This window comes from Polyergus mexicanus, unplaced genomic scaffold (assembly GCF_030449975.1).
Source record: "Polyergus mexicanus isolate NDT 795.1 unplaced genomic scaffold, iyPolMexi1.0 SCAF_6, whole genome shotgun sequence".
Taxonomy (NCBI): Eukaryota; Metazoa; Arthropoda; class Insecta; order Hymenoptera; family Formicidae; genus Polyergus; species Polyergus mexicanus.
Window position 1 is genome coordinate 2,102,659 of NW_027223326.1, and position 23,626 is coordinate 2,126,284.

The 23,626-nt window shown below is 32.2% G+C and overlaps 3 protein-coding genes across 12 annotated transcripts in view; all 3 read left to right on the forward strand.

Moving 5' to 3' along the window:
- The first annotated feature begins 25 nt into the window (after nucleotides 1–25).
- Dare (NADPH:adrenodoxin oxidoreductase, mitochondrial) lies at nucleotides 26–7,559 on the forward strand. 4 transcript variants are annotated; one of them, XR_011447044.1, is made up of 5 exons: nucleotides 26–187; nucleotides 854–2,485; nucleotides 3,743–4,283; nucleotides 4,782–5,124; nucleotides 5,472–5,651. XR_011447044.1 is itself a non-coding variant. In XM_070296894.1 (5 exons), exons 2-5 carry the CDS (start codon nucleotides 5,719–5,721, stop codon nucleotides 7,557–7,559), a joined length of 1,383 nt encoding a protein of 460 aa, XP_070152995.1. In that variant the 5' UTR covers nucleotides 26–187; nucleotides 5,472–5,718. The 4 variants fall into 4 exon arrangements, 2 of the variants coding, with proteins under 2 accessions (XP_070152995.1, XP_070152994.1); XR_011447045.1 differs by having other exon boundaries at nucleotides 4,782–5,101; XM_070296894.1 differs by lacking the exons at nucleotides 854–2,485; nucleotides 3,743–4,283; nucleotides 4,782–5,124 and adding exons at nucleotides 5,997–6,215; nucleotides 6,314–6,529; nucleotides 6,732–7,559 and having other exon boundaries at nucleotides 5,472–5,838.
- Tsen2 (tRNA splicing endonuclease subunit 2) lies at nucleotides 7,515–10,961 on the forward strand. Of its 3 annotated transcripts, none has more exons than XM_070296896.1 (6): nucleotides 7,515–7,598; nucleotides 8,826–9,000; nucleotides 9,068–9,224; nucleotides 9,358–10,044; nucleotides 10,352–10,509; nucleotides 10,612–10,961. In XM_070296896.1, the coding sequence occupies exons 2-6, from the start codon at nucleotides 8,833–8,835 to the stop codon at nucleotides 10,777–10,779; spliced, it is 1,338 nt and encodes a 445-aa protein (XP_070152997.1). In that variant the 5' UTR covers nucleotides 7,515–7,598; nucleotides 8,826–8,832; the 3' UTR covers nucleotides 10,780–10,961. The 3 variants fall into 3 exon arrangements, with proteins under 3 accessions (XP_070152997.1, XP_070152998.1, XP_070152996.1); XM_070296897.1 differs by lacking the exon at nucleotides 7,515–7,598 and adding an exon at nucleotides 8,240–8,533 and having other exon boundaries at nucleotides 9,379–10,044; XM_070296895.1 differs by lacking the exon at nucleotides 7,515–7,598 and adding an exon at nucleotides 8,306–8,533.
- LOC138933843 (uncharacterized) overlaps nucleotides 10,708–23,626 on the forward strand; it is a 23,776-nt gene continuing 10,857 nt past the window's right edge. For 3 of the 5 annotated variants that reach the window (XM_070296888.1, XM_070296889.1, XM_070296890.1), the window contains exon 1: nucleotides 10,708–10,781. In XM_070296888.1, the coding sequence (XP_070152989.1) occupies nucleotides 10,763–10,781 (19 nt within the window). In that variant the 5' untranslated portion in view covers nucleotides 10,708–10,762. Of the gene's footprint in view, nucleotides 10,782–11,486; nucleotides 11,703–23,626 lie in introns of those variants that run through there. The other 2 variants (XM_070296891.1, XM_070296892.1) reach the window with 2 other exon arrangements.

The following is a 23,626-nucleotide window of genomic DNA, read 5'->3' on the forward strand; positions in this document are numbered from 1 at the left end:
ATATGACATTTGACGTCACGTCATCGTGACGTTTGCGTATATCGCCGCGAGCCGCGATAACGTACGATAACAAGTATGTTGATGTAATACGTGTGTAAAAAAATTAGAGACGATAATATTTCGACCCAATTTAGAAGAAATATTCTGCGCAGCTGAACTGTATGGCGACACTTGTTTTTCCGAAAAGGTAAGTCGTATTTTTTTTCTCGTCCGCCAGCTGATACGACGCCGGTACATCGTGCAACTAACCTCAAAATCGTAAATAATCTTTCCGATATAAGCAACAGGTTTTTCTAAGAATCTTAATGAGATTTCAGTAATTAGTATCTCTTAATTGTACATAACATGCACATTATTGTGTCTTTCTATTTTCACAAAATCTGCTTGTTGGAGATGCATTTTATTACATTTTATTAAATTCGGGATTAAGTGTACATATTCGATTTTTAAATAAATAAACGATAAACAAATAGAAGGGAGGAAATGAGATGTAGAAAATGCAAACAAATAAAACGGATTTATTTTAGGCACTGAAAGTGTAAAAATATAACAGAGAAAAGAACAATATACAGTTAAATACATTAATTACATTACAACATTACAGTTATATAATAAATTTAGTATTACATGTATTATGAATTTTAAAAATTATTTTTAGAGTTTTAAAAATTTATCAATTTTATCATATACATTGGATTACTGGAATAGGAGAAGACTATTTGCATGCGAGTTAGTTTTATCTTTCACATATTTTATATACAGAGTTATTTTAACAAAATATCTGCTCGACCTTCGATATCACGTTGTAACAGATATATAATAAATCTTGTCATGAAACAACTACAACTTCCAGGATCAAGAAATTGAAAAAACAATGGACGGTAACTCACAAGAAGAATACTGAATATGAATTATAGAAAATCATAAATATATACAAGGATAAAAATACTTTTCAATCACTTTTTCGCTATATTTCCATATTAATTGTACATTTTACATCATGACGGAGGAGAAGGGGAACAGTTTTTCTGTGAAACAACAAAAACTGCCACAGAATAAAAAAGTTGATAAAAGTAGACATGCTAAGCTAACATATAGCATAGAAACATTGTTTAAAAAGCACTTTACAATTTCGGAGGTCAGTCAAGAACAAACACAGACATATATGTTACCCGAGTCTGAGTCTATGTTTAAGGAACCGCCATGGCGGTTGGATAATTTGCAAATGCTGAAGGATAGTCTAAACGAGATGAAGAGTCGACTCAACAATTTTAATCTATGCGAATGGCAGCAGCATACGAATCAGATGAACAAAGCGGGCGACATTGTGAGCGCTGTGAAAAAAAACGTACAAGGAGAACTCGTGACTCAAGCCTGGTGTAAATTTTACGAGATCGCTTCTAACTTTTTCTTGGTTCCGTTAAACGAGATTTGTCGCGAAGAAAACGGCAATAATTTCACCTCCGTGCATTTGTGCGAAGCACCAGGCGCCTTTGTGACTGCCCTGAATCACTGGTTGAAGACGAACGCGCCCGATGTACGATGGAATTGGTTGGCCACCACGTTGAATCCTTACTGCGAGGGAAATTCGTACAACAGGATGGTCGCCGATGATAGATTCATCAGGCATACGATGAAGCATTGGTGCTTTGGCGCCGACAATACGGGCGATATCATGGATCTTAGAAATCTAGACGTTCTGATAGAGAGATGCAAACTCCTCGATGGAGGAAAACAAATCCTCCTTATCACCGCGGATGGAAGTGTAGATTGCACGGACGTGCCGGGAGAGCAAGAAAGCGCCGTAGCGCAGTTGCACTTGTGCGAAACGGTAGCTTGTATGCACCTCCTGCAAAAAGGTGGCAATTTTCTTCTGAAGCTCTTCACCCTGTTCGAGCATCAATCCGTATGCCTGATGTATCTGCTATCCTGCGTTTTCCAACGGGTCACCGTAACGAAGCCGGCGTCTAGTAAACCAGGAAATTCTGAAATGTACGTCGTCTGTATAAATTTCAAGGGCAGAGATTACATAGCACCATATTTGAATATACTCTGGCAGCACTGCGGTAACGTATCGCCTACAAAAGCGATGTACCATCCGCGGGATATTCCGGGTGATTTTCTACGGAGACTGGAGGAATGTAACGAATTTTTCAAGCATCATCAGTGCCAAGTCATAAAAGATAACATAAGTATGTTTCGTGCGGAAAGATACAACGATATCCTCTTCGAATTAAAACACGTCAAGCGGATTGTCGCTAATAAATATCTCAGGGATTACAGATTGAGTCGAATAGATTCCGCGAACGAGATAGTCGGCCGGGAAATATTAGAGAAGAGCAACAGTAGTTTCATGAATAAAAAATGGCGTGTCGATTCTTACAATGAGCGTTGCAAGCAGCAAGATTTAGAACCGAGAGAACATTTATCGCAGATATGTTCCGAAGTGAGGGAGATCGAATCGCCAGCAGAAAAATCTTACACTGTAAGCAAACTCTTTAACTGCGTGTTTCTGTATAAATCGCAAATTAGAAAAGACATATCTTAAAATTTGCGACAGACTAAAAAGTTTCCATTAAAAAGTCTTCCATAAAATTTTCGAAAATTAAACCCAGCAATTGGAAAACAACGATCTATTGGGTGATTGCATAAGTTCGTGCCCGATTTAAATATAAACTTCAATAGATTATATTTTAGAGATAACACTTTTATTAATCAATTATATAGTCTCCATTCTTTTCTACAATGGTTTTCCAACGATCTATAAGCTTGTCGATTCCATTTTTGAAGAAAGAACTTGGTTTCTCTTGAAAAAAATTTGTAAGGTGGTTTTCGACAGCTTCCTCGGAATTGAGATTCTTGCCATTTAAACTATTCTGCAAAGACCAGAACAGATAAAAATCTGAAGGCGCAATATCTAGAGAATATGGCGGGTGCTGCAGAATTTCCCATTGCAACTCCTGCAGTTTTCCTGCAGCTTATTCCTTTCAGTCAGGAAATGCGGCACCCACTTATCAAGTTTGGAAATGTATCCAAGCTTTTTTAAATGACGAGAAGCGGTTGAATTATCGATGTTCAGCCTCTCAGCAATATCCTCAGTTGTAATCCTTGGGTTTCTTTCCACTAAGGCATGCACAATGTCATCATCAATGCCAGAAGGCAGTCCAGAGCGGGGTTGATCCTCCATGTTGAAATCACCATTTCGAAATCTGCCAAACCACTTTTTGACTGTTCGGAGAGCAAGAGCGCGGTCCAAATAAACGCTTTGAATATTTTTTTGTGCAATCCCAACACTCACGCCTTTCCGAAATTCATATAGCATTACATGCCGCAAATGCACCTTTCGTTCTCCATTTTTAATGATTTCTCTTATGCACAAATGGACTTATCTGAACAATGTCTGACGCTAAATTGACATAAGACAACGTCATCTATTCGGTGTAAGCAACAATTACCACACGAAAACAATAGAACTCCGCCATGCAGTAACTTAATGCCATCTATGAAAATCGGGCACGAACTTATGCAATCATCCAATACAAATGTATTTTAGTTTTATAATAATAATATTCTCTAACTGTATCAATAATAATGTTTACTGAATGTGTGAAGGAATAATTTTATAGGAGTTTATACATTATTGCTAAAAAATAAGAAATTTTTATTTACTGCATTTTTTGAAAAAAAAAAAAATAATAATAATAACAGATACATTTACAACATGATTGTTTTCCTTTTGTAGTGGCATTTACGGGCACCGAAAACTTTAGAGATACAAATGGGAAGATCGTTTAACAAAGTACGCAGCTCGCACTTTTGTGACTCGAAAATTCACCAGATATTAAATAAAATCGACGATATAGTACAAGATACACAATCTACCATATGTTTCCCAACGGCAGAAATTACAAGAGAGCAGACGCAACAAATTGATCCAACTTACGAGATACTGTGCTTCCAATTCGTTCGCAATTACGATAGTCATCGGATGATCGCTGAATTTTACGATCGATTAGAAAAGTTCCGGACCGGACAAACACTCGTTCTCGTCGGCTACTCTTTGCTAACGCAGTTGAACATTGGTCTCTTACATCTCCTGAGTGATTTCTTCGATAAGATTATTATAGAGATTTGTGATAACGAAGGCTATCGCATAAAATTGGAGACTTATAGACGTAATGACAAAGTATTGAATGATTTGCGCGAAATACTTACAACGTCGCATAATGCACGCAAAGATAATATGACAATCTGGTCGATAATACCTATAACGATTTTATATGGTAAGATTTGTAAACACATAAAAACAAGAAAAAATCTATTTCGTTAATTTTATTAGTGTGTACAAATATAAATTCAATTCAAAGTATTTTATGTTTTCTTTTTAATTTTATAAATAAACTAATCAATAATAATTTATAATAAATAACAAATAAATAAAATTATGTTCAGAAATAAGCACATTTGATAAACAGGGCAATATTCCTCGTTAAAAATCGAAACGATTGTTATTTATTCTACTATTAAAATGTAATATAAGTGAAAATTTAATATGTACGTATACAATAAATTTGGAGTCAATAATTAATCTTCAATTCTTTATTAAAGCTTTTGCATTAAATATATTTAGGTCTGCAAATTTGAACGACTATTTAACTTTTTTTGTTAACGAGAAATTATTTTGATTTTTAATAAAGATTATTATCAATCGTATCAAAAATGCGCTTATTTATAGTTATTATTAACGTACATCCGGTATTTATAACGCAATTTTTTTCTAGAATGTGACCAGTTTCCCATGATAATACAACTTAATCACTTGATGATCAAACTGTACGCTCATCACGTCAGAAATTCTATATGTGATTCTCATGATGTGATTGTATAATTATAAAAATATTAATTTATTTATATTTATAATTAAAATTATATATACAGTCTCTCTTTCTTAAAGATAATTAATAATTATGAATCTATAAATATCATTTGCACTGTAAATATTTCATTTTTTATTATGGATAACACATACATATATAAAGCTTTGTAAAATGTGCAATGTAAAACGAAATGTCATTAATGGAAAAAATGATCGCATGCATGGGCAAGTAATATTAAACAGAAATGGTAATTATATATTTATATCAGAGATTAAAAATATGAGAAACATTTCTTTTGTCCAGAAGTGTATAGAAATTTTTATATTCTATTTTTATTTCTGAATAATCCTAGTTTTTCTTTATTTTCTTGCAAATTATAGCGAGAAAATTGTTAATCTACAAAGATCTTATTAATTAAAATTTAGAATAGTTTTAATATCTTAAATAAATATAAAAAAATATGATATCCAAAATCTTGATATACAATATATGAATAAAAGAATCTAATTTTGTTCTTATGTAATTTTTCATATCTGATATTTTTATGCGATAATAATTTAATGATAAATAACATGGAGTAATAAATAATTTCAGATTCAAGGTCGACACTCTTGTAGGTCACGTTTGTTTTGTAACAACGGATGACCGATGTTTTGGGATCATGTTTGATGCATAGAACGTGGTGACCGAGATTTCGCTTTCTAGAAAAGGGCGATTTCTCCATAGAAATAACAAAACGGTGTTGTGTGAGATCTCGGCGAAGTCTTTGGAGGCGTATTGTAACTTCGTAAAAAATCCGGTGCCACGTTTTAGATTTAGATCGACGCCATCGCACGTTAAGATGAAATGCTACCTTATCAGGAATTGCACTCGCTTCCTATCCACCGGACAGCACATACCGAAGGTATGCATTGTCGGTTCAGGTCCGGCAGGTTTTTATGCGGCCCAGCAGTTGCTGAAGGTAATAGCAATAGATTAATTATAACCAATAACAATATATACATATATAGCATTATATATATAAATTGTTAAAAAAATAAATTTATTAAAGTAATTTGAATATTTATCCCACGAAAAATAAAATTACATGAAATATTTGTATCAAATTGTGATTAATAGAGTTCAGGTGATGTGAGAGTCGATATATTGGAGAAACTACCTGTTCCCTTCGGTTTGGTGCGCTTCGGTGTTGCTCCGGATCACCCTGAAGTGAAAAATGTTATCAATACATTCCATAAAACCGCGACCAATCCACGTGTTCAGTTTCTAGGCAATGTTAATGTCGGCACGGATGTTACCGTCGATCAGTTACGTGACTTTTATCATGCTGTATTATTGGTATGTATCTAGTATCTTATACCATATTTGTTAAGTATGTAATAAAAAGTTAGCGTAATATTTTAATTAATAATTGTTTTTCTTAACTTTTATCTTAGACTTACGGCGCCCAAGAAGACCGATTGCTCAATATATCGGGTGAACATTTAAACAATGTAATATCAGGTCGATGTTTCATTGGTTGGTATAATGGAGTGCCAGCTGACAAAGAATTGAATATTAATTTAGACGTGGAAGAAGTGGTTGTTCTAGGTCAGGGCAATGTAGCTATAGATATCACGAGAATTCTTTTGACACCTATCGACAAGCTTAAGGTAACTCTCGATTTCTAACTAATGTTTTATTAAATTAGGAATTTTATGAATATTTACGATTCATAATAATATGAAAAAAAGATTCTAAGATTGAATTATATATTTTAAAACAAAATCTTCACTTAATTTTATCAATTGCGTGATGAAAGTAACTTTTAATTTAGAATGTTAAACTATCTCCGATTTCTTTCCATTATTTCAGAACACCGACATTACATCATTCGCCCTGGAACGTTTGTCTCGTAGTAGAGTGCAAAAAGTCTCCATGGTTGGACGAAGAGGACCTTTGCAAGCCGCATTCACAATCGCGGAACTGCGCGAGCTCCTTAAGTTGGAGAACTGTAAGAAACTCTGGCGACCGCAAGACTTCACGGGCGTACGAGATATCGTGCCGACCTTAGCCAGACCGCGAAAACGACTGACGGAACTCATGTTGAAATCTTTAGAAGAATCCGTGAGCGACTCCACGCATGCTAAAGAGCTAAATCCGATCTTTTTGCGAAGTCCCATCGAATTTCATGGCGGCGACGAGCTGCGGAGTGTTAGATTCGCAGTGAATTGTCTGCGAGGAGATACGATTCAAGATCAAGTGGCCGAGGCGACCGACGAATTCGAGACGATCCCCTGTGGTTTGGCTCTGCGTAGCATCGGTTACAAATCCGCTCAAATAGATAGTTCGATTCCGTTTGACGCGAGGAAGGGACGTGTGGTGAATAAGGGCGGTAAGGTCGACGGTAATCTCTACAGCGCTGGATGGGCAGCCACCGGACCGGTCGGCGTTATCCTATCGACTATGACGGACGCTTTCCAAGTCGGCAATCTGATGTGCAAAGAATTGGCATCCTCGACTGAGAATAAAGCGGGTTCAAACGGTGTGCGCGATATCTTGAAAGCCAAGAGCATCCAGGTAGTATCTTATGGAGACTGGCAAAAGATCGATCGCGTTGAACAAGAGCGTGGTAAACAGCTGGGAAAGATGCGGGAGAAGATTGTCGACGTGGCAGAGATGCTCGATATAGCTGCGAAATGAGCAATCTAAAAAATATTTAAAGGATGTTTGAAAAATTAGGTACGGAAAACTTGTCTTTTATTGTATGTAGGTATTTACAAAAAAAAGCGAAAATTACACAGATTATTAGGTATAAAAAATATGTTTTTTATACCTATAGATTGTTCAAAAGATTAAGACATTTCTTTTTTATCGAACATTGAAAATGTGTTAAGATATTTCTTTTATATGCCTAAACTTTGTGTTTACATTTTGGTAGAATCGATATAATAAAAATTATGTAGGCTTTATTACACATTTGATATTGTAAAGGATACGATTGATTTAATCAGCTTTTTCAAAGACTTGAGAAACTCACTTGGGTTCTCAAGTCTTTGAAAAAGTCTTTTTCAAAGACTTGAGAACCCAAGTGAGAATCCAAGTTTGAGAATCCAAAATTAAAATTTTGCTGAATCTTCCAATTCTATGTTACAGGATGTTATTAATTATTTACATTATAATATTGAAATATGTACGTCTTTTTTATATGTATTTTATGATGAAATATAAAAAAATAAATTATATGTAACCAAAGAGAGAGACAAATTACAGATTATATTTTATATTAAGATTGCGCTTTTATCATTGTTATTATTGTAAATTATTGTAACGGGTTGAAAAATAGATGTGGTAAATGAATAGAAAACAAATTCTAATGATATAATTAAATATTAACGTATTATGTGTTGTGTATGTGTCCTACCTAACTTATCTAACCTGACCTGACCTGACGTAAGACCAAAGACCGAAGATAACAATCGGGAATCGGGAGATCATTAATTGTCATTCGAAACGATATACATCTTTTAATAACTGATAATAAATTATATAAACAAATTTTTATAACAGTTTCTTCATATATATTGTGTTGTGTTTAAAAAATATATATTTTAAATTTGTGTATAGAGAAAATTCTGGATACAAAGAAACCGTGATAACATCTTCTATTTTTATAGGTTAGGTATTTTCTCTTGTATGTGTGTTTAATGCTAGAATTATATATATTTTATAACTTTCTTTTTTTTTGTAAGCACATACAAATTAATGTTTTTTATTAATATCTTGTTAGCATTTTATATTTATATTTTATATGTAAATTATATATGCAACATATATATTATAATGGTAACAAAAATGTTATCTAATTTTAGTATACTTTAGATTATTTGAAATCTTTAATCTCTTAAATCTCTTTGTCTCGATGTTGTAACATATATATCATAAAATTTTATATTCTTATTTATACAGCTAAAACATGAATTTGCGAGAACCAAGAAAGAAAAAAAGAATAAAGTTGAAACCACAATTTCCGTTTCCTATTCCATTGGATGAAACACAAGAATGGCCAGTATATACAGCACATCTCACAGATATGGGGTCATGCATAATTGAACCTGAAGAGATCAATGCAGTGCATTCTATGGTAAGGATAAGTTTTAAAATTAATTTTTGATATGAATAGCAATGAAAAATAAATATTCCATCTGCAGGGATTTTTTGGTAAAGGATCATTGTCACGCAGTTATCCATCCTTTGGTAAAGCAAGATATGGAACACCGCCAGTTGTTCGGAATAGACAGTGGCTTCGTAGGCAAAATTGGCTAAAAGACGTCAAGGAATTGAACTCTGGTTCTTCCAACTATGAAGGTGCAAATAGACAACATTTCCTAATATGTGAAATATATTTCAATGTAAATTAATAGAATAAAAAAATCATTCTTATATAAAAAATATAAAGTAAAATGAAAATAATGATATAAAATTGATTATAAAATTGCAGTGAAAATCTGTGACATTGCAGATGTTAAAATAAATGCTAAATGCGAAGAAGAAAATGTCTCGGATAGCAAGGAAAAGAATATCGGAGATATCATCGAGATTCCACTGAATTGCAATGAGAATAAAAATAAACAAAGAAACGAAGACGAAGTCATAAATGATATAGAAATTGATGAAGTTGTTCTAGACTCTGCAGAGGAAGACGACGTGTGTGTCATCATTAATAATCAAAAGTTTGACAATATCAAAAGTTCACCAAAACCTAACGATGATAAAAACTGCTCAGAAGAGAAGAAAGAGGAGGAAGAACTTTGCGAATTAAACTATTACGATTTCAAAAGCGATTGCGCGAATGAGAATGATAATCAGCATGGAAAGCTGTTGGTTTTACCAGACAGTGACTCGGATACTGAAAACTATTTGAAAGATATTAAGCCGAAAATCGAGAGCGAAGGTTTCCCCATTCGAGAGGCTCTGCGTCTCACATTCGAGGAGACTTTTTTTCTTCTCTTTGGATTAGGTTGCCTACAAGTAGTTCACTTTGACGGCAGTCTGTTGGACATTAATAACGCATGGTTATACTTTTGCAAAGAGAAACCAGATTTCTTACAGAAATATGTGGTTTATCATTATTACAGAAGCAAAGGATGGGTGGTCAAGCCTGGCCTGAAATATGGCGGTGATTTTTGTTAGTATTTGTTGTTTAAACATTTGTTCTTTGAAAATATCTTGTTGAATATTTTGTGTATGTGTATGTAACTTTGGTCAGTTAGAAATATTTTTACTATTATCTTCTTTTTTTCGAAAGATTTTTTACTTACACACACACGCGCATATATATATATATATATATATATATATATATATATATATATATATTAGATAATATAATAATAATAATAATAAAAAAATCTCTCTTTAAACTATATATATGTATATGTATATACATACATATATATACATATACATATATATATTTTTATTTTATTTTTTAGTGCTCTATAAAGAAGGACCACCTTTCTTTCATGCATCTTATATTGTCATAGTCGAAGTAGCAAATGCAGACTCCTTAGTTATAGATTCTACTCTATCTACAAGATCCACATGGAACAGTTTGTTTGGATTGCAAAGGCTCTCCGAAACCGCTGCCAAGGTATAAGCAATTGTATATTTATATAATAATTTAAAATATAGATATACAATCACATATCATTTTTCTTACACATTTTCTTATTGACTACTGTTTGGACAACAGGAGATACTCTTTGCGCAAGTTTTATGGCCATCATCGGTACCGCGGGATATCAGTACAACTAGCCCTGAAATACTATCCGAATTCACAGTGAGAGAATTACTTTGGCGTCGATGGAATCCGAAGCAGCACCGTGAAGACGTCCCCACCGAGGATGAGGATTCATGTTGAAGGTTTTTTTAAATATATTTTAAAAATTCTCACACAACAAATTCGCTCTACTTATATATATCTTATTTTATATATTAACTTTTTTCCCGCACTGCGGTAATATTACGCTTGTATATATGTATAATTTTTTTTACGAGAACTTTGTATATATACATATTACAAATTAAAAGACAGATTGCGTGTAATCGTATCTCATATGGTAAGAAAAATTTCTTCTTAAAATAAATTCGCAATTCTCCTCAATCCCGCGATATAATCGTATGAGAGATTTTCACATCTTACAACAATATATCACATACACAATCATCGATTGTGTTCTATAATAATGTAGTAATAATTATATATAATATTTTGATAATACAAAAAGAATTGTGTATAAGATATTATGACGTTCTAAAATAATTATTTCGGTATCTCAACACTATTAGATATCAATATTAAAATACATCGAGATTATTACGAGATATCGAGATATTTTGTCAATATCAGAAATATGAAATATTATACAATAGTAAGAAAATGTCAAGAATACGAGGGGTATTTGAATGTCACATACAATTAAACGTGTGTACATGTATAATATCTATACGTAACTGAACACACTACTATATATAAACTTGATTCATGACATATGAATTTTATACAAAGCATCGCGCGAGTAGCAGCGCGCATTAAGTCGTATCGAATCCGTGTCTTTTATCAGCGATCAACGATTCACGCGGCGGTACCGCTTGCGGTACTCGCCAAGTGAAAGCAAGCGGCGATCGCAAGGGCCCGCAACGGTGGTCTCAGATTCTCGGGCCCCGTACAGTCAGTCCGAGGTGAGCTGGGAGCTGGCATGTCGAGTACTGTGCACCGCGAATTGTCAGCGAGTTGAGCATCCCTAAATCACGTAAGCCTGGAATAACGTTCCGTGTGATCCGGTACGTACAGAATCGACGGATATTCCTCACTGTTATCCCTGTCAATCCTGTTCCACGTGACAGAACAGTGTCAAAAGTTTCTGTGCCTGTGTCATTTGGGATCTACGTGTCTAGCGCGAGATATATAAATAATAGTATCTTGATTTTTAATAAGAACATACATTTTACATTCTCTCTTGTATAATTTATAAAAGTTTGATTGGCTTATATTCTCTGTAAAAAGATCTCAATTTAATTTATATATTTAGAGAAATATTTTTTTGCTACATTTTTTCAAATCTAATCAATTTAAAATGAAAGATTTTATACTATCGACCAATCTATCATCAATGTTAATTATAGCTAATGAAGTTAATGAAATTAAAGCTGAAATAATATTCCGTTTGTTTTTTTAGTCGCGTCTATAAAAAAGTCGGAATAACTATAATTAACTTTAACTGAAGTTTATGAGAAAAATCTTTTGAGATAAATATCTAACGGAAATATTATAAGAGTGACTTTACAATTCGTAATTGTGTTTATAATGCGAGATTGAAAAGACGCAGATTTCTTTATGTTTTAATTATTAGATTTTTTTAAAGCCAAATCGTAACATAATTCTATTTATTTTTAATCTATCATAATATAATATTTTTAATCTAGTTTTTTATTATAAATTACTGAGTAATAAAAAATAAAATCTTTATTTTATTTTATTATTATATATCTTTTCTCTGATTCATAAGAGTCAGAGAAAAGATATACAATAATAAAATATTCGAGGGTAAACAAACATACAATGATCAGAGCAATCAATGAATAAGGAATCGTGTCACTTTCATATAGGTTGAATACGAGAGAAAGCGCGACTTGGCGAGAGAATGTTCGTTCGTATTTGCGCTTAATTTATAGGAAGAGAGATGATGCGACGCGCGAAATCTTCTATTTAAATCCAGCTACAAGAAAGATTGAAACGAATTTCTGCTATTTCATTAAAACTTTCAATATGAGATAGAGAATTGAGAGCATCCATGCATTAGTGCGATTTAATTCACTTTTTTAAGAAAAACTAATGAAATTAATTCAAACTTGTGTTGCGATTTCCTCAATCGTAATATTAATTCTCTCAGATTATTAGAAAAAGAATATTTTGCATATATTTGCTTCATTTTTCGATTATAAATGTTGAAAAGAGTCACAGCAAAAATAAATTTTTTAATAAAATTTTAATTATAATGCATAATTCATGCATATTCATTAATTTTACGATACTGAACTCTAAGTATTCTCTACTTTATACAATATAAGAATAGTATCCTTAAAAAAAAATGCGTGTAACTTTTAAAATTTAGTTTTGGCTTACTAATTAAAAAATAAACGTCGGCGTGAAAAAATTGTGCGAAAAACGCATATGCATATCTTAGAAATATCATTTATAAACATTTAGCGCATCGTAAATAGAGAAGTGAATGTCATCCTCGTCTCACGATATGCCTGGGAATTCAGTTGCATCCAATGCAGCAATGAATAATCTTATTGTCAGCAACAATAAAATCACCCGAAGCGAAATTTCGAGCGAGTTATTTTCAACATTTATAATTGCCATTAGCAGGAGAAAGGCAAACTACCGAGATGAATTGACTAATTAATTGATTAATTTGATTGAAAAATTAAGTTTTACGTATGAAGATAAACTGATCTAAGAGACTAAGATATGTGATTATATTCAGGGTTGGGAAAGTTACTTTATAAAAGTAACTCGTTACCGTTACCGTTATTTTTTCTAAAAAGTAACTCGTTATCGTTACTCGTTACTAATTTTAAAAAGTAACTCGTTATCGTTACAGTTACTAAAAAGTAACGAGTCGTTACAATTTCCGTTACTTTTTTACAATACAAACTAATAAATTATTTTGCATAAGAAAAACTTTTAAAAAATTGTAAGCAAGATTTCATTCAAGGTTTATTACAAAATAAATGATTAAATTTTATCGAAATTCTTTATTAAATTTTAATAAAATTTGTTGCTCCATAGTATCATCATTTAAATGCCCTCTTTGTGGTGTTAATACAGAGCCACCGATGCTAAACATTCTTTCTACAGATGCACTGCTTGGTAGAGCTGTATTATATTTAATAAAAAGTTTTTTAAGTTTTGGATAGTCGTTTAACATTTCTATATTACAATTATTTGATTTTAAAAACCGTTGCAATTCTTCTTGTTCAGATTCATTTTGCACCGTTTTTTGCTCAAAAATGAAAAAATCATCGTGATCGTCAGATTTTCCAGCTTTTGAAGAATTTTCAGTTGATCGGATTCCCAATAAATCCTCCAAGTAATTTTCAGCACGTTTTCTTTTTTCTCCGGTTAACCAGTTTAACTTAAATTTTGGATATAAACATGCTGCTATTATTAATTCTTTTGTTTCAAATATTGTAAGAAATCTAAAATCAAATATAGTAAATTAAGCGACATTGTTTGTTTTATTGAAATTAATACTTTTGAATCAATAGTTTAAAATAAAATAATATTTTTCAATTAAATCCTTATTTAAAATTAAATAACATATGTATTAATCAAATTAATAAGTTACCTTTTATTTAAACCTCGCTGAATAGCTTCAACTAATGAACAGCAATCTATAAGGTCAGATTTATTGAGATTTTCTAATTTTCGTTGCAAGGTACTTAGAACTGGTAGTAAATGAGAGCTCGGCTTTTCCGAAAAGATAAAGCTCTCATTGGATATCGCGCGTCGCGTCATCGCACTGGTCTGCAAGAGCCATAAGTTGATCAATCACATTCAAGCATTTTTACAACATTTTAAGAATGCTAATTGGTCGATTTGCTTACGGCTTTACGGTTAAGATAAAAATTTTATCACGCACAATAGCAAGAATAATATCTTAAATAAGTCAAAAAATTTGAAAAAAGTAACGATAAAAGTAACTGTTAAATTCGTTACTCGTTACCGGAAAATGTAACGAAGTTACTTTTTCCGTTACAAATAAAATTTGTAACGCCATTACCGTTACAGTTACCGAAAAAAAGTAAATGTAACGGTAACGGCGTTACAAGTAACGCGTTACTTCCCAACCCTGATTATATTATAATATTTTTTTGTATTATATATGAAATTATTAAATTTTTTACATTTAACATTCTCTAATCTTTAAAATATAAAAACAAGAACGAATGTTAAATGATCGAACATCAAGAATCATTAAAAATCACTCTAAGAATTACTTAATTCTTATATATATATTATTTATTATTATAATTAGAATAAAAAGGTGAATACCCTGTATATATCTTAGTTGTAGCTTGTTAAAGCTAAACGAGATTCAAGTGAAAGTATATAACTGTTTGCATCGTCTATATGTTCCCTACGGCATCTTTACCTGTACCGGCTTCTGCTTGTATAATTGGGATATCGCTTATATTATTGCGTTACGTTACGTGCTCGGTACATAGAGTATGCTAAAAAAAAACGGGAGTCACCATAACGAAAGTATATCTCGATTAGCATATTTCGGAATAAATTTCCTTTACATTTGATATACAAGAAAATTTAATTCGAGACTGCACAATCTCTTTCGTCGACAAATTTCTCTACATTAAACATTTTTATTATCAAGTCTTAAACTAAATCTCTGTTAAAGAAATTTAAGTGACAGAGCTTTCTCTTGTGTGTCCACAAAAAAATGCTTAAACATCGATTTATCTAAATTATTTAATTATTATTTAGTCAAAATTTCCAAATTCGATCTACGTCTCAATATGATGATTATTATTATTATTTATTAATTATTATAATTCTGTCTATTATGAAAAATTTATAGGTTTTCTAAGCAATACATTACTAGCCTTTTTTAGGATATAGTTTAGATTATTTTCATATGATTTTTAATTTATTGAATTATGAACAAAAAAATTTATACAAAATTACACATATATGCATTACGATAATATAAAATTTAATAAATTAAATAGAGATAAATATTGTATATACAGAGCTGTTAATTATTATCATTGATAAATAATTTCTAAATATGATAAGCGATAATATCCATAGATTCCAATTTATAATTTGTTGATAAAATTTCAACATACTTTCGTACATGGTTGTTCCTGGCTTCGTTCTTTCAACTCGCGCTTACTCGATCGCGACGGCGTTTCGGGGCCAGCGAGTAGAGTGATTGCTAAATGAGCATTCCTCTGAGAAACCCTATAGGCTTGCTTTCTAAGCGAGGTACCCCGATCACGTGCCACGGGACCCCCGGTTTGCGCGGATAATTCTGATCTGACACGTGCAACCGCTCTTGTCCGCTTTATATTTTATATCCACGCGTGACCAGTATACACATACCTACCTACGTACATACATACGTGCGAAAGCACGTTCACTGCTCTCGTTTCGCTCGCACTTCGATACACTTTTGCCGCAACCTCGATTTTAACGTAACCGTGATAATGTACCGTGTGATCAGCGCGAAGGGCGTAATTATAGAATAGAACGGAGATAATTACGCAGCTTCGTTAACCCTGAACGTAGTGCGGAATTTTGTTTTTATTTACAATTAATAAATTTACTAATTAATTACAATCGATACCGTTGTTATATGTAAAAGCAATAGCTCTTACCATTGATCAGAAACAGATTGTAATATATTCTTTTTTTTTAACCTATATACTTTCTTTCTTTTTATTTTTTTTTTCTCTCTTTCATATATGTATTATTATATAATCTATGATTTTATTTTATTATAAATTGTAAATATTTATATAATAATCTATATAAATGCAGATGACATTATATAATTTTATATATATATAAGTTATTATATATTAAATTTTGTAAGAGCGATAGAAAGAAAACTGATATAATTTATAATTATAGATCTATAAAAAGCTTTGGCTTAAAGAAGACTCAATAATCGTATAATTTGCAATTCCAAATCTTATTTCATGTGCTCTGACTATAATCAAACTATAATGAACTATGATTAACTATAGATAACTTATAATTTTATTACAGTTAATATCGCTGAATTTTCATAACGTTCTTTCAAAAATGAAACTTAGACGGTTACGATAAGCGTGATTAGTAGATTGCGACAAGTGCATTTCCCCAGCGCGATGAGGGAACCGGAGCGTGCAAGTACATTTATATGCGCATACGTTGTGTTACGTATCCATTTACGCTGGATGGAAAGTAAAATAAATTCGCGTAGAATTTACACGCACTTCCGTGTGAAATTGCAACCTTCCGCTTCCGACCTGCCGACTTTTGTCTTACGGTATCGTGTCGCGAATCCGCTTTAGATACGCGAGGTAAGAAGAAAAAAGGAATCTGGATCGATCGGTCGCGCATGCTGCGCGATCAGGAAGCAATCGAGAAATAACGCTTTGCCTGCCATAAATTGCAGGGAAATTTATACACCTCCCATACAGCACCGCAAGATTGCAACAACATTGCAGCAACATTTTTCTGCAAGATTGCAACATTGCAGAAACATTACGAAATGTTGCTGCAACGTTGTTATGATATTGCAGCAACAGTAAAATGTCCGCCTACAGAAATATTGCAATATAATATTGCAGCAACATAGCAATATAATATATATGCAATAATGCTTTATGTATATTTATCGACATAATATCTTTAACATATGAAAAAAATAATAAGAAATTAGGCATATAAGAATCAGGATTTAGTGTGTATATAGATTTTCTGTATTATAATAATAACGAAATTATAAATTGTAAATTTTTCGGTACACATTCGACTTCCTTCAGTGACAGAGAATATCTAAGAGAAATAAGAAAAAACTCAATTTGCAGTTTTCTAAATTCACAATCTGTTTGTATCCGAAATATTCAGACATGCAAAAAGATTGTGGTGGATTTACGCATACAAGTTTTTTCACATCTCTCTTGTCTTCATATAATCTCAAAATTTATTTATTAAAATCTGAAGTATCTTGCATGTTAAAAAATTATCAAATTTTTGATTTTATATAAGAATGAAAACTATTAAAAGAATTCTTAGTCCAATGTCTGAGTCCCCTGTGTTGGCGTTATATCATACAATTTAAGCTAATAAAAATAGTTATTATATCTTTAATCTTATTAGTCGCTCTTTGTAAACTTTATATAATCATCGTGACAAAAAATTAAATGCGAAATAGATAACGCAATATGCGCCGCATAGCGGTAAACGAATGAACTAGCGATTATCGAATACTTTCTTTGGAATATTTTTGGAATGTTGCTGTAACATTACTAAAGTTATATTGCAAAATAATGTCTTTGTAATATTTCTGCAAAATTAAACTATAATATGCAATATTGCAGCAATGTTGTTGCAAGCTTTAGTGCTGTATGGGTCCAAGTTGCTAAATCGCAACTTTGCGGTATTACCTGACATGTACATATATATTCAATCGTTTTTTTTCTCTTTTTATGGGGAATAAAATTCCTTTTTTTATAGGATATCCTGCTCTAATGAATCGTTTTATGGATGCAAATATAGATAAGAAAACATTGCTCAGTTGACTTTAAAGAAATTTTATTTTTATGAAACTTTATGTAATATATTGATAATTTTAAAATTCTAATAAACGTAGATCATACTTTTGTTAAGGAAAGATTAACTGCTGTTTTTTACCGAGAAATCTAATATAATTTTAAACAGTGCAAGAAAAAGAGCTTATGTATATGAAGTTATTTTTATCATTATTTTACTTCTGGAAAAATATCTTTGTATATACAAAAATATGAAATTAATATTCCGTATTAATATATTTCTATAAAACTTGAAAATTTTGCAAAGCGTGTGAATTTAACAAACTCGATTATAATTAGAAATAGAAACATTAGATATTTTAATATTTTACTATATTATTTTATTAAAAAGATATTATTTGTATTATCTATTATTTAACATTTACTTCACCAAAAAAAAAAAATTTGCTGCAGAATTCTCGTACCTCGATATACAAATATATAAGCCATAAAGATAAAAACTCGCGACACTCCTTCCGTGGCGATAAACGATAAACAAATAACCAGAGGCATAAAATCGCGCTTCAAGGATTTGCATGCGTTTAAGCACTTTGTCATCCGCAAAAATAAACTCGTCCCCATTTTGCGAGTGCGATATGCACACGAGGGAGTCGATATAAAACCAGCTTAGCCGCTGGAGCTTTGCATTCTCTTTCTCGCAAGCGATTCTTACAGGTTTCGCAAGCGCGGTAATTTAATAACGGAATCCAATTCGAAGCGGTTTTGCGGTAAGCTCGACAAATTTTCAAAGCAAATAGACTTTAAAGGCAATATGGTATTAAAACTTGCAATATGGCTCATTAGCGAATTTTAAAGTCTCCTTACTTTGAGCGATGAAGTCAGAATTTTATGTTTATTTAATATAACAATATAATCTGCTGGCATTTAGTATAATTATTTTTAATATAAAATTGACACGCCTTTAATTTTTTTGAAATCATGTTAAAAACAATTATTCTTTAATAATTCGTTACTTCTATCAACTATAAGTAATATGATCAGCGGTCAGTTGATCGAGAGGATAATAGGAGGCGGATTATGAGAAATAAATTAACAGACGATGAATTAGCAGCCGCAGAGACAAGTCATAGATCTTCGAGATGAGGGCCCCGGATTCCTTTATCTCGCAGCTGGAATCAGTTGGAAGGTCGCACGATGCGGCATGTCCAATTAAAAATAATCCCGTCCTCGGGAGAAAGGCGAAAAGTCGCTACAGTAAAACCAACGAAACATCAAGAACGACCGTGATCTCCTGGCAGGAAAGCGAAGAAGCTAGGGTCAATGTTCACCATTTGTCACGACTCTAAGAGTATACAATGTGAAACCTTGTCTTTTATTTAATTTTAATCGTACTCCAAGGGAATGAGAATCTTACGATTTAATTGTCGACGATTTATCGCGATGGATATGTATCCCGAAGAAGAGGAAAATTCGCGAAGCGATCGCGGCTGGATATAGCGAAGAAACGTTACGTGACAAAGAAGCTTGGCCATAGTTCGAGGGAATGTAACGGGTAGATTAATATCGGCAGCGCTTTTGTTCCTGGGAAAAATGACATCTCGCATAAAATGCGAGTTGACCTTTTCCATCTGCTAGAAAAGAGGAAGAAAAAGAGGATGATAAAGTCATACGCTGCTGGGAAAGCGCTTTCCCGAGAATTCTCAGAGTTTGCTTAACCGCCAGATTGTGATTAGGCATGCCTAGGATTGCCTCAGGAGACGCGTGCACAAGTAGATTATACCTAGCTTGCGTCAGACGTACGTAAATTTGCGTCGAAATTACTGTCCATTTTGCGAAATTAATCACCGTAGGAATGTCCTTACCAGAGATACGCATTGAGATGTCCAACAATAAGACGCAAATTTTTTTATCACTCTTTACTTTATTTAAATTATGATCTTAATTATGATAAACACGTAAGTTTAGATATTTTCAGACGGTTGTTTTTTTAAACGGTGTAATTCGGTTTATTTTATTTTATTATTTTTAAAAAAATGTAACAAAAAATTCCTATTACTGGCGGAAAGATTATTATCGTGATTATTTATGAACTCGCGAAGTTCATGGCCATTACGCCGGTTTAAATATGCGCATGTAATCTCACGCGTTGTTCAAGAATACATTATTCGTTTGAAGACACGAATATGTTAATGTTTTTCAACATTGTTGCTTATGCATAAGTATCGTCGTATGATTTTTTTCTGCGTTTTTTTAGAATCCGAAACACCTTCTCATACCGCTTTTATCGTTCAACGACACCGCACGGTGGTGTTCCTAAAAAGGGAGAAAAGATTGAATGAATACTGATTAGCATATATCGTCGTTCGAATGAGAAACGAAGAGAGCCGTTTGAAAACGAAGCGAACATCTTATATACTATGACAAATCGACAAAAGTGGTATATCGACGACGAAAAGTTTCCACTCCGAAAAACTCTCTTTAGATTTTGTATCAATTTATATTGATTATTTGTCGGAAAAATGTCAATTATTTATTAAAAAATGTATCGATTATTTCTAAAAAATATTAATTATATGTGAAAGAAAAGATTAAACAATAAACTTCATTTTTTATTAAAGTCTAAAATAAGCTAAAGAGGAATCAGAGCGAATCGAAGGATTGAGAGAAACGAAACCGCATTGATTAAAGTTTCACACAGGCAAACGTAACGTCAAACTGACAATGAAACTGTAGAGATGCGTAGGCAGTTGATCTTCGGGATACAGTTGATGGCCGATGGTCTCAGGGGTCTCTGACCATGATCTTGAGAGATCGAGGGAGAATACCGTTCTCACCGTTGATGACCGGTTTTTAGCATATCTCTCTCGAGACGGACTATCGGCCTCGATCATTACTCTTGACCACGAAATTTACTCTCATGGACGTAATAAATTAGTCGGTTTGTCTTGGTTGACTCGGCGGTTGATTTTCGCCAAAACGGAAACTTCGTGATGATCACTTTTACGCAGGGTTGGGAAAGTTACTTTATAAAAGTAACTCGTTACCGTTACCGTTATTTTTTCTAAAAAGTAACTCGTTACCGTTACTCGTTACTAATTTTAAAAAGTAACTCGTTACCGTTACAGTTACTAAAAAGTAACGAGTCGTCACAATTTCCGTTACTTTTTTACAATACAAACTAATAAATTATTTTGCATAAGAAAAACTTTTAAAAAATTGTAAGCAAGATTTCATTCAAGGTTTATTACAAAATAAATGATTAAATTTTATCGAAATTCTTTATTAATTTTTAATAAAATTTGTTGCTCCATAGTATCATCATTTAAATGCCCTCTTTGTGGTGTTAATACAGAGCCACCGATGCTAAACATTCTTTCTACAGATGCACTCCTTGGTAGAGCTGTATTATATTTAATAAAAAGTTTTTTAAGTTTTGGATAGTCGTTTAACATTTCTATATTACAATTATTTGATTTTAAAAACCGTTGCAATTCTTCTTGTTCAGATTCATTTTGCACCGTTTTTTGCTCAAAAATGAAAAAATCATTGTGATCGTCAGATTTTCCAGCTTTTGAAGAATTTTCAGTTGATCGGATTCCCAATAAATCCTCCAAGTAATTTTCAGCACGTTTTCTTTTTTCTCCGGTTAACCAGTTTAACTTAAATTTTGGATATAAACATGCTGCTATTATTAATTCTTTTGTTTCAAATATTGTAAGAAATCTAAAATCAAATATAGTAAATTAAGCGACATTGTTTGTTTTATTGAAATTAATACTTTTGAATCAATAGTTTAAAATAAAATAATATTTTTCAATTAAATCCTTATTTAAAATTAAATAACATATGTATTAATCAAATTAATAAGTTACCTTTTATTTAAACCTTGATGAATAGCTTCAACTAATGAACAGCAATCTATAAGGTCAGATTTATTGAGATTTTCTAATTTTCGTTGCAAGGTACTTAGAACTGGTAGTAAATGAGAGCTCGGCTTTTCCGAAAAGATAAAGCTCTCATTGGATATCGCGCGTCGCGTCATCGCACTGGTCTGCAAGAGCCATAAGTTGATCAATCACATTCAAGCATTTTTACAACATAATAAGAATGCTAATTGGTCGATTTGCTTACGGCTTTACGGTTAAAATAAAAATTTTATCACGCACAATAGCAAGAATAATATCTTAAATAAATCAAAAAATTTGAAAAAAGTAACGATAAAAGTAACTGTTAAATTCGTTACTCGTTACCGAAAAATGTAACGAAGTTACTTTTTCCGTTACAAATAAAATTTGTAACGCCATTACCGTTACAGTTACCGAAAAAAAGTAACTGTAACGGTAACGGCGTTACAAGTAACGCGTTACTTCCCAACCCTGCTTTTACGACGCATAAAACGCATCTTGCATCTTCTGATCGCGAACATTCTTAATTCCTTTGCTTCAAGTCTGTTTTATATTTGAAGCAATTTATCATTTATGTTTAATTTATAATCTCTTGATTCAATAAAATAAATTAAAATGTTGTGAAATATCAGATAATCGTACGCTGTGCAAAATAGGAGTAAAAAAAGTTTGATTTATTAGATGCGTATAATTTTTAAACGTATATCCTGTTATTTTTCCGCAACAATACGCATTTTAATCGCAGAAAAACCAATCACATGTGCGCGGGAAAGAATTCACTGGAACGATTATATACGCATTTCTATACGCATTGCAGCACAGCAATTTTTTTCAGATCATTACATTCTGCACACGTACTTGCACGTACTATGCGTAATAAATATATGTGCGTATATGATAGTAGTAGAATAGAGCCAAAGAGAGAGAATAGGGCCACTCCTTTTTTACCTTCGCATACGATTTGAGAAATGACTTACCGTTATTATCTTGTACACCTTGAATTTATGCCCTGATTATTTTTGGCCGCTTCATCTTGGCCTTTGTTATTTTCATTTATAGTTGAAAAAAATGTGCGCGAAATTTTTCCATTAATATTATTATTGATAGACACGCAGAGAAATATAAAATTATGCCGTTAACTATTTCTTATTCGCTAATAGCAATATTAATATTATTATTAATTAATTTTATTAATTAAATAAAATTTAATATTAATTATTTAATTTAATTTAATATTATTTTCAACTCTCCTTTAGAGACATACAATTTTTATCGCTTTATATGTTATTATCAATATTATTTTAACTCATCTTTTCCAAGGAAAAAATATATACAAATATTGATACGAGATTGGTCACGATGAATTAATAATCAATTAATCTAGTAATGAGAAGTCTTATCCATATTCTCTACGGTATAACGAATGGCGTATCCTATCATTAGAAGTACCTCGCGATAGAAGAGTCGTGTGTTCGTGCTCTTTTCAGTTACAGCTCGCGTAGTCATTATTAC

Bases quoted from the DNA above. Each gene is read 5' to 3' on its own strand.
- Tsen2 (XM_070296896.1), top strand. From the start codon at position 8,833: ATGAATTTGCGAGAACCAAGAAAGAAAAAAAGAATAAAGTTGAAACCA. The intron at 9,001-9,067 runs GTAAGGATAAGT...TTCCATCTGCAG, and splicing joins TCAATGCAGTGCATTCTATG to GGATTTTTTGGTAAAGGATC. The intron at 9,225-9,357 runs GTGCAAATAGAC...ATAAAATTGCAG, and splicing joins TGGTTCTTCCAACTATGAAG to TGAAAATCTGTGACATTGCA.
- Dare (XM_070296894.1), top strand. From the start codon at position 5,719: ATGAAATGCTACCTTATCAGGAATTGCACTCGCTTCCTATCCACCGGA. The intron at 6,216-6,313 runs GTATGTATCTAG...CTTTTATCTTAG, and splicing joins TTTATCATGCTGTATTATTG to ACTTACGGCGCCCAAGAAGA. The intron at 6,530-6,731 runs GTAACTCTCGAT...CCATTATTTCAG, and splicing joins CACCTATCGACAAGCTTAAG to AACACCGACATTACATCATT.